Source organism: Atractosteus spatula, chromosome 5, assembly GCF_055471065.1.
Source record: "Atractosteus spatula isolate fAtrSpa1 chromosome 5, fAtrSpa1.hap1, whole genome shotgun sequence".
Lineage (NCBI taxonomy): Eukaryota > Metazoa > Chordata > Actinopteri > Semionotiformes > Lepisosteidae > Atractosteus > Atractosteus spatula.
This window is the reverse complement of record NC_142710.1, coordinates 5,629,635-5,643,054: the sequence shown is the minus strand read 5'-3', so window position 1 is coordinate 5,643,054 and position 13,420 is coordinate 5,629,635. Positions and strand designations below refer to the sequence as shown.

At 44.8% G+C, this 13,420-nt stretch overlaps 1 protein-coding gene across 3 annotated transcripts; it reads right to left on the bottom strand.

Annotated features, from left to right (window-relative positions):
* Nucleotides 1-1,082: 1,082 nt before the first annotated feature.
* LOC148833675 (E3 ubiquitin-protein ligase TRIM39-like) lies at nt 1,083-11,978 on the bottom strand. 3 transcript variants are annotated; one of them, XM_088917863.1, is made up of 8 exons: nt 11,866-11,978; nt 8,672-8,776; nt 7,203-7,283; nt 6,462-6,542; nt 5,716-5,742; nt 5,594-5,620; nt 5,399-5,425; nt 1,083-3,402 (listed from the first exon to the last, which is right to left on the bottom strand). In XM_088917863.1, exons 1-8 carry the CDS (start codon nt 11,906-11,908, stop codon nt 2,864-2,866), a joined length of 930 nt encoding a protein of 309 aa, XP_088773989.1. In that variant the 5' UTR covers nt 11,909-11,978; the 3' UTR covers nt 1,083-2,863. The 3 variants fall into 3 exon arrangements, with proteins under 3 accessions (XP_088773989.1, XP_088773990.1, XP_088773991.1); XM_088917864.1 differs by lacking the exon at nt 8,672-8,776 and having other exon boundaries at nt 11,866-11,961; XM_088917865.1 differs by lacking the exons at nt 8,672-8,776; nt 11,866-11,978 and adding an exon at nt 7,766-7,843.
* Nucleotides 11,979-13,420: the final 1,442 nt, after the last annotated feature.

Here is a 13,420-nt window from a genome sequence, read left to right as displayed (position 1 = left end):
GTTTATAGTTTGAAGTTCTGAATTAACAGATTTAAATCTCCGCGGTGAACGTCCCTAATAGTACACACCCACTATTTTGATGAATCGACACCTTTTTTTTGGCTAATTTTATTCAGACACCAAGAAATAAGGGTGCATTTTACGCAGGAGGGTTCATTGAAATTATTTTTTTCTTGTGTGTGTGTGCGGACATGATTCTTATTTTTTTATTTATATTCTACTTTATTACAGAAACTGTCAGAAACCTGTGAAGACTGATCTTGTTTACTGTACTTCTTTTTATACGTATAATTTATATAAAAGTGCCTTTGGAATGCTTGATAACTCACAAACACACCCAGAGAAGACCCCCGTGGACACAGGAGAACATGCAAGAAAGGCTCTGAGGTGATATACAGCAGAATACTGTACCTTTGACGACGTGAATGTCTCATGTGGGGCAAAATGAGGAGGCTGAAATCGGGAAACTGAGTCTGAGACCCCCGTTTTCAAACAGTGTGTAACAAACGAGGTCCTTACAAACTGTGAAATGGGGGTTTCAGTCAAATTTCTCTAGTTTCTGTTATAGACCCAAACGTGTTCTTTCTAAAACAGCTGCACGGAGGAAGCAACGTGTAGGTGAGTTTTCAGAGGAGCCTACGGCGGTGCTGGATGTATCAGTGTGTTCTGCCAAGGACAGCTGGAACTCTTCTCCCTCACAGTATCAATCCCACAGCAGGGGGACGCAGGGAACAGAGGCGTTGGACTTTGTTAGTGGGAGGGTGTGGGCTCAAATCCCAGATGCCATGTTCTTGTTGTACTACACTTCTGAAATACAACACATATGTGTCACCTGGGATTTGAACCTGCAACCTCTGCGGGGGGGGGGGGCTGGTCTCAGTCTTCTCGTCCCACAGCCAAGGGGGCTGGAACCTTTGACAGCCAAAATTTGCTGCAACTTAAAACCCCCCGTCAACATCCTCCATATACCTAAATCTAATTTAGGGGTTTAAATGTGTAACCGGGTGGAACAGAAGCTTGCAGGTGTTGGGGTTGACACAGTTTCTCATGAAACAGTTCAGAAAGCACAGAGCAACAACGAGTGAGCTTTGAAAGGTTTATTTCATCATTGCAATAAAAAATCCTATCAGTAAAAAAAAATGATAATGTTGCTTTATTAGCCCTATACAATTTCTTGCATTAGGAATTCATCTTTTCACATACCCCAGCTTGCTCTCCATGAGGCACACAGACAGGGAGAGAAGCTTGGGGTCAGAGTGCAGGGTCAGCCATTGTATGGCACCCCTGGAGCCATTGGGGTGAAGGGCCTTGCTCAGGGGCCCAACGGAGTAGGATTCGTCTGCCGGCCACAGGATTTAAACCAGCAACCTTCCAGTCACAGGCACAGATCCTGAGCCACAGAGCTACCGCTCCACCTAAATGCATTTTGAACATACTGTACACAGGCTTTGTACATCTACATTTTCTAGTTAAGAAAGTGATTGCACCTTAAATCGAAGGCACATACAAGGAATCCCATCTTACAACGAGCACCTTCCTTAACAGGAGTATACATGGTTTGTCAAGGTCTGTAACATCTTTACAAGGAGAGAAGAATAATTAAACAATTCTCTCACACTGCAGAAGCGACCAAGCAAATGTGCCGACCATCTGAAGGGATTTTTGGCCCAAGTTAAGTTGAAGAAAAGTGGTTTTGTGATCCTAGCTGAAATAGTTTTTTTTTCCGAAACTCCGGGGTGCCTGGATGTCGCAGTGCACCACGCGGCAGTTGTGTTCCAAAACCGAGTCAGTCGGATCACACGAGTACCCAAGCATGCTTGAAACTCATTCAAATGCAAGTGCTTCTATCCGTGGTCTTGATTGTTTCCCACTCATTCCTTTTGGTTTGGGGAACATGTCAAAATCCTATGCCCAGAGAACTTCAGATAGAGGTCGCGGAAATGCTCAGTGACTCTGAAACTGAAGCAAGCAGTGTTTCACAGCAGTCATGTTAAAGCAGACGTCTGTGTATTTTAACTGCATGGTATTCACTTACAGAGCTGTGAAGATTTTCTTGGTATCAGCCAGCCTAGGAATGAATGTAAAGGGGTCAATTGAATATGTGCTTTCTCTAATCACTATGGGCTTGGTGGAGCAATCACTTTTCAGTATGTGACTTGATTGCAAACCCAGCTGTATCCTGCTGCTTTTTTCCGAGCATTGCTTAACAGCATTCTCCAGAACTGGACCTTTTAAACTAGACATCATCATCATCATCACTTTCAATAACTGCTTAACCAATTCAGGATCACAGTGGCCCGGAGCCTATCCCAGGAAGTGCTGGACACAAGGTGGGTTCACCCTGGATGGGACCCCAGTCCATCGCAGGACACACACGGACACAAACATATTCACACCAGGGCCAATTTTCCCACAAGCCAGTTAACCTACCAGTATGCCTTTGGACTGTTGGAGGGAACCAGACAACAAGAGGAAAACTATAGATAGCAACCCAGGGTCCCTGTGCTGTACGGCACCAATTCTAACCACAGTGCCAGCATTGCCATCCTAAACTAGATGTGTTGAAGTATGCTCTATAGCAACAGCCCTCGGAGTTGAGTGTTAGCATACAAGAAGGATACGTATTGGTAATTCTATATGGAATGACAGATGATTAGCTAATCTAACTGGGGAGATAAAAGATACAAAGAAACTAGGCAGAGAGCCTTTCTTTGTCCACCCAGGCAGGGCTGTGGCTTGTTATTATGGCTCCAGAGGCCTCTGTGAAATAAAGTGTTACAACTATTGGTCCAGTTCAGCTCTTCTTTGGAACGAGGCAAGTTTTTGCTTAACACACTGGAGCACCCCAACTTGTCCAAGTGCTCTAGCTGACAGGAGAGATGATCAGTGGGGCTGAGTTTTGACCGTTGTCCAAAGTAGAGGGGGAAAAATATGGATAGAGTCTCTCGGTGAAGCTGGCAGTAAACGTGTAGAGATGGCACCTTTCCTTCACATTGAAAAAGGAGATGAGCCCGTCCTCATAATCCACATACACTCCCACCTTCTGGAGCTTTAGGCTCAAAGGGAGGACAGTCGAAGGGGAAGAGAGAGCCTTGTATACATTGCTTTTCCTCAGCTGTATAGACCAGTAGCCTCTGTTAGGACTGATAATACTATTATTCTTTCTTTCGATGGACTCTTTGGCCACTCCTATATCCCAGGCAGTCTTCTCCCCCACCTCCACCTCCCAGTAGTGTCTTCCTGAGGTGAAGCCCTCTCTGCCCAGGACACAGACAAGAATGGCAAATCTCTTCGGACTGGCAGACAGCGCCGTCTGATACGATTTTCCCATGCTTATTCTTTTCTTGTCCTTGGAAAGGGAGAGCCAGGGGTTTGCTGTTTCAGGGTCCAGAGTTATGTCAGCTGTGGAAGTGAGAAAATAAAGTGAACGTGAGAAGAGAGCACTAAAAAAAACGTCCTTCTGCATCTTCCATTTCTTAGACCCCTCTCATCCACTCTATTCAGAATACACCCTCCTCTCCCCTGGGAGGAGATACCAGATCCCTGTATAAAGACAAAGAGAGCATTTACGTCCTTTACAGCTAATGCATTCAATCGTTGAGCTGAGAAAAGACTGTTTGCCAGTAGGGATCTTATTACAATTGTTCTTCGACTCTTTACAAGCTAATTGTCTGTTTTCCAATGTTGTACTGGAAGAGTGCTGCTTGAGCAATGTTGTTAAATGTTGTGTTGTATTATGGTATTGTCCTGTTGTTGTATTAGTGTCACATATATGATACAGTATATGTTGCAATGGAACAAGTAAAAGGTTTAGTCCAGGCTGAAAAGAGAAGAAAGGAAACAACATTTCGGCTGTGGAGCCTTCTTCGGGCGAACCACAGCCGAAACGTTGTTTCCTTTCTTGTCTTTTCAGCATGGCATAAACCTTTTCCTTGTTCCTTTGCAGCCTACGCATGCTGACGCAGCTCCCCACCTATATTAAATATGTTTATGAGCTTTTGGGGAGCAAGACTAATTCCCTGAGGGCCAATAGAAGTAAATTCATTCAACTCCCAGAGGGCTGCACTGTCCTCTGGCCTTCATGCCACACAATTGCCTAATTGATTAAATTGCTTGATTGTGTAACGCTGGGCATTGTTGTTCGAATGAAGAGCCCTACGCCGAGTCAGGAGAGATTCCAGGTGATCCCAAAACGTTAGGCAGAGCCATAGAAGGGGGCGAGTTCCGGGTTCGATACCAAAGATTATCCAGGAGGAGAAAGGCAGACAAAACCAAAGCGCTAGACGAGACCGAGGTCGAAGGCGAGTCACGGGTTTGAATATCCAAAAACAAGATCCAATGGTTTATGAAAGCGAGGCAAGGAACAATACCGAGCGATGTTCAGCGGAAACGGAGAAGGCTTAAGTAGGTTTGGAAGTGGAGGGTGTGTTAGGAAGTGAGGCGCTCTGATTGGATGAAGGGTTAGATGGGCGGTGTTTGCGAGGATTGCCTCCAGCTGGTGTTCGACTGGGGCGAGACCGTTTGTGTGGAGGGTTCCTATGAGCTGAAAAACAGAACACTGAGTATAGCCCTACTCCTTGAGTCCAACCAATCCATTATATCAGGATGAGCAGCTCCATTACTGAGGAGCTACAGTGTTGACAGGTGTACCTTCCCACTGTGCTCCTAACTACAGCACATAATTGAACGAACTCATGCATGATCAGGACCAGCTGAACTCCTTTCCTTGGTGTCGTTGGAGTTGGAGGTCCAAGACGAGTAACAGAACCAAATCTTATTGGTTATGGTTCAGGGCAGTGGGGATTCAGCCCTGTGTTAAACACTAAACTGTACAAACCCTTCAATGTTAAATAGTTTACACGCGACCGGATAAGGACATTTGACTAGAAGAGCCACTGAATAGCAGTAGAGTCCTGGGCAGGGTCAGGGCTGGGGTGCCTTGAGTGTCCAGTTATGGGTCCTCTCTGGGTGCTCCAGTATATGCCCTCATTCCCACTCTGACTGGCTCTGATGGCTAAGGTGCCCATTCCAGCAGGAACAGTATCACTCTGTCTCAGGAATCTGCTCTGTCTGGAACAAAGCCACTGCAATACCACTTCAAAGCTGGAATACGGACACCGAGAAGAAGAGAATAGGTGGTCCAATGTCGAAGGTAAAGGAGGTTCTGACGCACACACCTACTGTACATGATCCAAAACGTAATTCATTGAGTCTCTTTGTGGAGCTGAAAAACTGAACTAGTGCTGAGTGTGACTCTCTCTGGATACATGCCAGTGTCTAACTCAGCTCTTAGCTACAGGAAGCACCATCAGTCAGGGACTTTCAGAACATGAGCTTAACACTTCCTCTGGAAATGATCGTTAGAAGAATTATAACTGATGTTCAAACAGGCCATTACCTGCAGCTTCCTGGATCCAGTCCCAAACTGCGGAACATAAACAGATGAGTATTATTATGGTCACGCATGACAACAGAATTGATAAGCAAAAGTTCAGGATGATAATCTCCCAGAATTCAGTGCTCTAGTGTAGCAGCGTTAGGCCAAAGGTTTGAAGATAGGATTTCTCTCACAACTTTATTTGAAAATAAATACCTGGCTTAGGGACTTTCTCCTCCACCCCTGCATGGAAAGAAGAGGGACAGATTTAAAGCTAAGTTTAAAGTGGACTGAAGTTTAAATGCATCAGACAAACCAATTGCCCTAATAATACTTACCCAATGACGCCGAATATACACTTATAACTAAAAGAGAGAAAAAAGTGAAATATTATTCAGCATTTGTTAATTCATTGAACATATAAATATTTTTATTTTGTAGAACAAAAATGCCAGAGATTATAATTAATTTCCTGTTATAAAACACCAGTTACTGATACACTATACTTTGAAACCACTATAATATAGTTATATCGTTAATATAGTTAAAAACCGCTTTAAATACATCTTAGAATGTGGTCCCATTATAATAATAATAATAATAATAATAATAATAATAATAATAATACATATTTCATCTGGCTGAAACAATAAGCCAAGGTCCTGACTGCTTGGTCATTTAAGATCACGTGATGAAGTGATCTGGCTTTGCAAAATCTGGTCTCCCTTCATTTAGTTGGTGGAACAATTTCCCATTCCTTCACTTGATCTTCTGTACGGCGGGGTTGCTGGTGCAGAATGGCTGGCTTTGCATCACTGCATTTCAATACTGTGTGCCATTGGTCCCCACCAATAGGTAATGTGATCTGGGGATCCTTTGAGATGAAAAGGACCATATACTGTATGTGCAATGAATTGATGTTTAAGCAACAGAAATATCTGAATACAAAAATCTAGAAATAAGTAAATCCCCTGGTTTAAGTAGATGGAGTTAAAGACCTTCAGCTTTATTAGGTGATATCTGAGGTGTCAGAAATATAGAATTTGCAAACAGTTTTAAAACCACAGCTGTCTCCGAGACTCACCCCTGCTGTACAACTGTCTGGACAGAGAGTTTTGGGCCAGTTGCTTGACATACTCCTTTTCATCCAGGCGAGACATGAGCTCTGAATGATCAAAAAACACACAAAGTGCAGTGTACAACAGTATAGAAAACAGGACATGCAGGACAAACCCTTAGTTTGGGTGGCGCACACAAACGCTGCCAGGACGTTCTAATTTAGATCATTTCCTTCAAACATGAAAGTTAACTGCCAGAGCCCACAATCCCAATGTCCAGTGACAATGACAAGTCTGAATACTGTCATTAGCCAGCTGGGACCGGGAGAGGTGCAGTCAAGCACAGGCACGTGACTGGCGGAGTATCGCCACTGTGGGTCGACCCCTGTGTTCCCACAAGGAGTCCACGGACTCGGCTGTATTCTCAGGGAGAGCTGCGCCGCTCCTCCGAGTGATGTCAGGCCTGCTGTGTGCGCTGACGGACTCACATCGTCAGATTGACAGATGCCTTGGAGCCACTGCAGCAACAGCTTCTCCCAAGAAAAAGAAAAATCAGTGAATCTGGACTTCCAAAAAGATACAAATACATATAGATATAAAATATAAAATAATAATAAGATCGAAATAGTGAGCTGAGCCTTTTAACATTTCGAGTCCATGCTGTTGGAGTTGGCTCCACGTGTCTCTGGTGCTCAGAGTGTAACCTACTGTAACTCCCTTCCTGTTGCTTTGCTTTGTCAAAGGTGAAGTGAAACAGAAGGAGTTACCAGTGAGCAGCCAGGTCACGTTCTCTTTCTGTTTGTTATGCTCCGTCCTCTGCAATTCCTTCTCTGGCACAAGGTAAAAGACTGCAGAGACAAGAGGCAGGACAACGGAGACGCACAAGATTACTGTCTGATCCTGACGTGAGGAGGTCTGAGCAGCGCAAGGGAACTGTAGCAACTTCATTCAATTGTGTTGGTTTTCCATAAGTACCTGTTTGCCAGCTGCCGTATCACCCAGCAACTCACAACTGGCAACCCCCCTGAAGCTCAGCAAGTGTGAGCCTGGTCAGTACCTGGATGCGAGACCTCCTGGGACAAAAGCTAAGGTTCCTGCTGGAAGAGGTGTTCATGGGGCCGGTAGGGGGTGCTCACCCTGCGGTCTGTGCAGGTCCTAATGCCCCAGTATAGTGATGGGGATGCTATACTATAGAAAAAGTGCCATCCTTTGGATGAGATGTAAAACTGAGGTCCTGACTCTCTGTGGTCATTAGAAATGCCAGGGTCTTTCTCGAAAAGAGTAGGGGTGTTACCCCGGTTTCCTGGCCAAATTTCCCATTGGCCCTTACCAATCATGGCCTCCTGATAATCCCCATCTCTGATCTGGCTTCATCACTTTGCTCTCCTCCCCACTGAGAGCTGGTGTGTGGTGAGAGTACTGGAGCATCATCCAGGTGGGGCTGCACACTGGTGGTTGTGGAGGGGATCCCCATTACCAGTAAAGCACTTTGAGTGGAGTGTCCAGATAGGCGCTATATAAGTTTAAGCAATTAATGTTATTATACCTTACTGCATTTTTTAGAACTTAGCTTTACGCACAGTCTCTGTGGTTGGTGACACATAAAGACACTTTAGAACTGAAATACATGAAGAGGAGGAAGTGAAATGTCTTTTCGCAACAGAGGATTTTCAAACGTTTCTGCCACCACTCTCATGACAGATAAAAATAAAATGCTTCACAAATAATGCCCGTCAGTGAGGGGCTTCTAAAAACTGCACTTGAAGATGAAGGCGTATGCGGCCCATCTCATTTTGCAGCAGGCACTTTCCTTAGCAGAGCTTAAATGATGTGTCAAGGTCTACAACATACTGTAGTTACACTGTGGGAGTGAAAATATCAGGTTTGACTCTGGTTTGATTCTGGAGTGAAGTGCAATGTGAAGTTCTTTTTTAATACCAGTAAATAGACGATGCCTCCAAGCACAGCAGAAGATACTGTAGGTTCCAGAGCAATTCATGAGTGGGATAGAATAATGAGATAGGATGACCATGTCCCTTTATTGCAGAAATCAGGGATCAATCTCTGAGTGGGACCATTTTACTGTAACCTTGGGCTGATGGGAAGGACATCTAAGCACTGAACAAAAATGCCCACTCAGACACAGTGATGACACACCCACTCCACACATCCAGAAGTCCCAGGCCCGGATTTGAACCCAGAGTCCCAGGGGTGAAGGCATAGCACTAATACTCACAGTAAACAGTCAGACCTGCGACCACAGTGAGGATCCACAGGCACGCAAAGACCACCGCGCAAACTGCACAACAAGGACCTGTCCCACCGCTCCTCTTTGACGGTTCTGGAATACCAAAGCAGAACATGATCCAAAGCTTAGACCTGGTGTTGCTTTCCCCGATAACTACTGTGATGTTTCAGTGCCTGAAGCTTCCTCTGTCTGATAAGGGCTCCATTAATGAGTACACTGCTTTGGGGGAGAAAGGAATTAATGTATTTAGTGAAGACAATGTCCCTAAGCCAAGTGACAGCTTCTGCTCCGGCTGAGTTGAGGGTGTGTAGTCCTCTCTGAGTCTGTGGAGTGGGCAGTCCTCTAGGATGTTCTCCATAGTGTGCTCCATCCCTTCAGGAACAAAGAGGGCTGCACCGATTCCCCATCTGCAGAGGCTGTCTGTTATGAAGAGCTGCCCAAAAGGTATTTCAGGACCCTGTGTGGTGATCTTAGAGCGTTAGGCATGAAATCCAAATCGCTAGGCAAAGACGTAGTCGATATGCAGGCAAAACAATCCAAGAAGCCAAGGGTAAAGAATTAGGATGGCAATGAGAACAACAGGTGAGGTAGGAGCTCCAGAGGAGAAACCAATACCGAGCACTGACTGATACTAAAGGAGGGTTTATAAGGAGTGGAGACGGGGGTGAGTTTAGTGCAAGACAGCTGAGACTGATTGATTAACACGCCAGCGCTCGGGACTGGTTAGAGCATTTTCTGGTAACAGGTTTCTGATTGCTGGTCGTGACACTGTCAAGACATGGACCATGACCTATCCTAAAGTAGATCAGAGTGGAGCACTCTTCTATGGGTGACAGGGCCTTCTCCTGTTATGCCCCCAAGCTCTGGAACTCTCTGCCCAAGGATGTGAGAGAGTCACCTTCTCTAAACGCCTTCCTCTTTAGAAGAGCCTTTACTGAACTGGTTCTATTCTGTACCCCTCTGCTTTTCTCAGTACCACCATCCACGGTCTCCTCTGTGTATTGGAATTGTGTTTTACCTGTATCTTGTGTATTCTTTTTATTTATTGTTGTTGTCATTCTGTAAAGCGCTTTGAGAGGCCCCCTCTAAAAGCGCTATATAAAATGAAGTTTATTATTATAATATTATTATTTTCATGGAACATGAAAGCCGGGAGGTTGCTGGGCACGGCAGGTGATGTCTATTAAGTGCAGTGGTTCCCAGTCCTGAGCCCAGGTGGAGTCTGCACTGAAGCCTTGCTGGGGAGGGTTTTTCCAGATTGGTTTTCCTGAAGGCAGACGTGTCTTTAGTGGATTAAATATGTCCTTGTGCGGTGGCAAGTAAGGAGCGTTTTGGAGTGTTTTGAGCATTTTGTGGGTTATTGGAAGTCGTTGGATGTGGGGAGGAGTGCTATTTGCCCAGACAGGGAGCCAGTGGAGGGGAGCCTAGGGATCCAGTGATGGTGTGCATGGTGGCATTCAGCTGGGTGTCTAGTCAGTGAGTATGTGATGATCTTGTTCAGGCAGGGGCGCAGCGCTCAGCTGCTGAGAAAGACAATACAAGGGCTGAGTTTCAGAGGGTGGTAGTGGCAGTGTCACATGTTGTGCCAGCAAGTCTGGGGGAAGGGTAGCTCTGGGCTTGTTAGCAGACCTAGGGGAGGAGAGAGGGAAGTGGGCATTTTCTGTCTCGTTGTCAAATGCTTCTGCTTGTTTCCTCTCAAGCCAGACAGCTCCTTCCTTTACGTATTTGTACAGCATTGTGCCTGTCAAAGGTTACTACCTCAGAGGGTAGGTCATATCCTTCTGGTGACCATGAGCCCCACACCCCCAAAGCACTCTTTCTGCAAAGATGGCGGTATGTTTGCGCAACTCTTGCGATTCTTTTGAGGGGAGAAAATGCCAGCTCATAGGCAGAAGTGCATTTTACTAAAAAACCAAAGACACCCAAAGAGGTTCACAGGCAGCAGGAAGCATATTATACTGTCCAAGCTGTGGTTTTGAGCAGCAGCACCCTAATAAGAACAAGCGACATCCTGTAATACAAATGTTAAGAATCAGTTTGTTTACTTCTTGTCAAAAACATAAAAATGAATTTCTGTCAGCTGCCTGTGATGGTGCCTGTGGCTCACAACACGCTAGCAACAGTATGCGCAGACATTCGAAGATTAATGTGCGCAAATAAGTTGCTTCAAGTAAGTCTCTGGGTTTGATGGATTTTAGAAATGTGACAAAACACTCAAGGAAGAATAGTTACAGAGGGTCGCAGAGGCTAACAGCAGGAGAACTGCTTTTAAGCCCAAAAATGAGATAAGAAGTGTTAACAATTTCATTTTAAAACCCAGCTCTATGTTTAACAAGCTTAAAAGTTGAGGTCAAGATGATACTGTGAATTAACGTTAACATGGTTCAGATTTTAACGCTTAGAACAGTATAGATGCAGTGTTAACCACAATGACTCAGACACTGCTAAATATATACCTTTTATCATCCCCCGATTTGCCCCCTTTGCAAAGTTAAACCATTTCCGAATTACCGATGTTCTGAGTACTCTCTTAAAATCGTTTTGAAGAAACTATACATGCATGTCATTTTTGGTCCTGCGCAATGTTATGCATAATAATAGTCCATGGGTTTGAGAAATGCTAATGCACTCGTTGAATTCATTTTTTAAAATAGAGTTTAAATAACAGTAACCCCAATAGAACCCAGCGCTTAATGAAGTGATGGAGAAGTCAGACTTTGTCCTCGTTTCCCTACTGCACAGTACTGAGTTCAGAGCTCCGCTGCTTTGAGGTTACAGAAGCCTTGAAACAATAACACACACACACACATTTTTAAGACAGCGCTCTTCCGGTACATATTTGTTTGTTTTTCCCCAAAAGTAAAAAAAGGACAACACTCTTTCTTCCGCCTCTTTCCTCGGTTTCCGACACTTTCTAGAATTTGTAGAAGTTAGTAATATTTCTTGAAACGTTTTGTTGTTACGATACAGCGGGCACTGTGGTAATAGCCAAAATTATAAATTAAAAAGAGGACCAGAATGTTCTTTTGCAAAAAATCCTACCTTTTTGAGGAAACTGGAATATAACAGTCACTTAATTCACGGACGACTAACGCAACCAAATAGCATATTACTAACCGTCACGTTTGCATCCTAAAAATAAGAATAAAATAAGTGCTTTGATCTCAAAAAGTCTTCCGTACCTGTTCTCGATTTCAGAGTGTGAGTTTCTGAGAAGTCCGACATTGTACGATGTAAGTACAGATAAGACTACTTCGTGAGAGCCGGTCAGTGTTCTGGCTGTGAAAACCAGTGTGGAACAGTGTTACACTGTCGAATATTGAGGGTTGGTTGCTAAACCACACCTCGGAATAGGATCCGTGGCAGAATGCACTACAGAAATGAATCGGCTTTGAAAATGCAGTTCCGTTTTTTTGGGGGGGACGAGTGGGCGAGGGGCAGGAAAATAATACAGCAAAACACAGGAATTCAAAGGTGTGCAAGGCAGTGTTTGCTCCTATTCCTGATGATTTTACATTAGGGAAAAGAGGAACAAACAGAGTTTCTCTGACTGGGATTCCTCCTGTCCAAGATATGGCTCTTGAGCACATTCTGCTTAGATCTAGAGTCAAAGAGAAACTGCTATTAGTCATGATATATTAAAAGGAGAGCTGCAGGTTTGCTGATAACCGCTAACAGATGTCACATGAGATGCTCTGCACAACACTGAGGACTGTGCACATCACTGTGGTCCACTGGGGTCATTCCCCTTTGATGTAAGGACCCCTGCCAGGCTGTGTCAGAGGAACCCCTGGGTATGTGAATCCCCAGTGCCCAGATCTGCAGGGCAAGAGCATGTATCCGTATAGGTGTTAATGTCAGAGTCAGCCTCTGGGCCTCTTAGAACCAATGAATTGGGAAACTGTGGTTCCAGCGAAAAAAAGCTTGATTGCGTGATCTGTCATGACTCAAGAGGAGTTAAGTCATCGTGCTCTGTGCAGCTCTTGGTCATTAGCCATTGCCTGGGTGAGGAACAAAGTAAAAGACAGTAGGATAGCTCAGTTTCTAGCATTGCTGCCTTGCACTGTGGGGGCCCTGGGGTCAATTCCTGACCTGGGGTGCGGTCTGTGTGGAGTTTGCATGCTCTCCCCGAGTTTGTGCAGGTTTCCACAGAGCACCCTCAGTCCACTCTCTTTGGACAGCCCAAAGCGATGCTAGTAAGTCAACTGGCGAACTGGTGTGAGTGTGTGCCTATGTTTGTGTGAGAAGGATTAGGAGACAAATGAAACTGCTCTGACATGATGCAAATCTAGGGACAGTGAAACACAAGCAAAGCCACATGACTCTGGTGAATCGAGATGGAGTTTTCTTTATTGCAATAACTAAAGGAGGACAGACGCAGCTAGCAGCTCATTTCTCATTCACTTTTTCAAGAACAGCAAGAGGCTTTGATTTGAGGAGATGAGCAAGCTTTCCATACAAAACCAGACATTTTTATGATTGGCCAGTAACAGTTTGTTGCCATATTCGGTAGACAGTTTACTGTGGTTTTCCGACGGCAGTCAGGCACAGTCCCTGTTCCCATTTACATAGCTAAATCAGACACGAAAACCATAGCAGCGTTCATGAGACCCTGGCTGTCTGTTGCACAGAAGCAAATCTTGCGGACTTTGCAGATTTAATTTTCTATCATAACATCAGAGCAAGCATGAACGCCTTCATCATGATTCCAGAATCTAAACTCGAAGTGATTCTTCT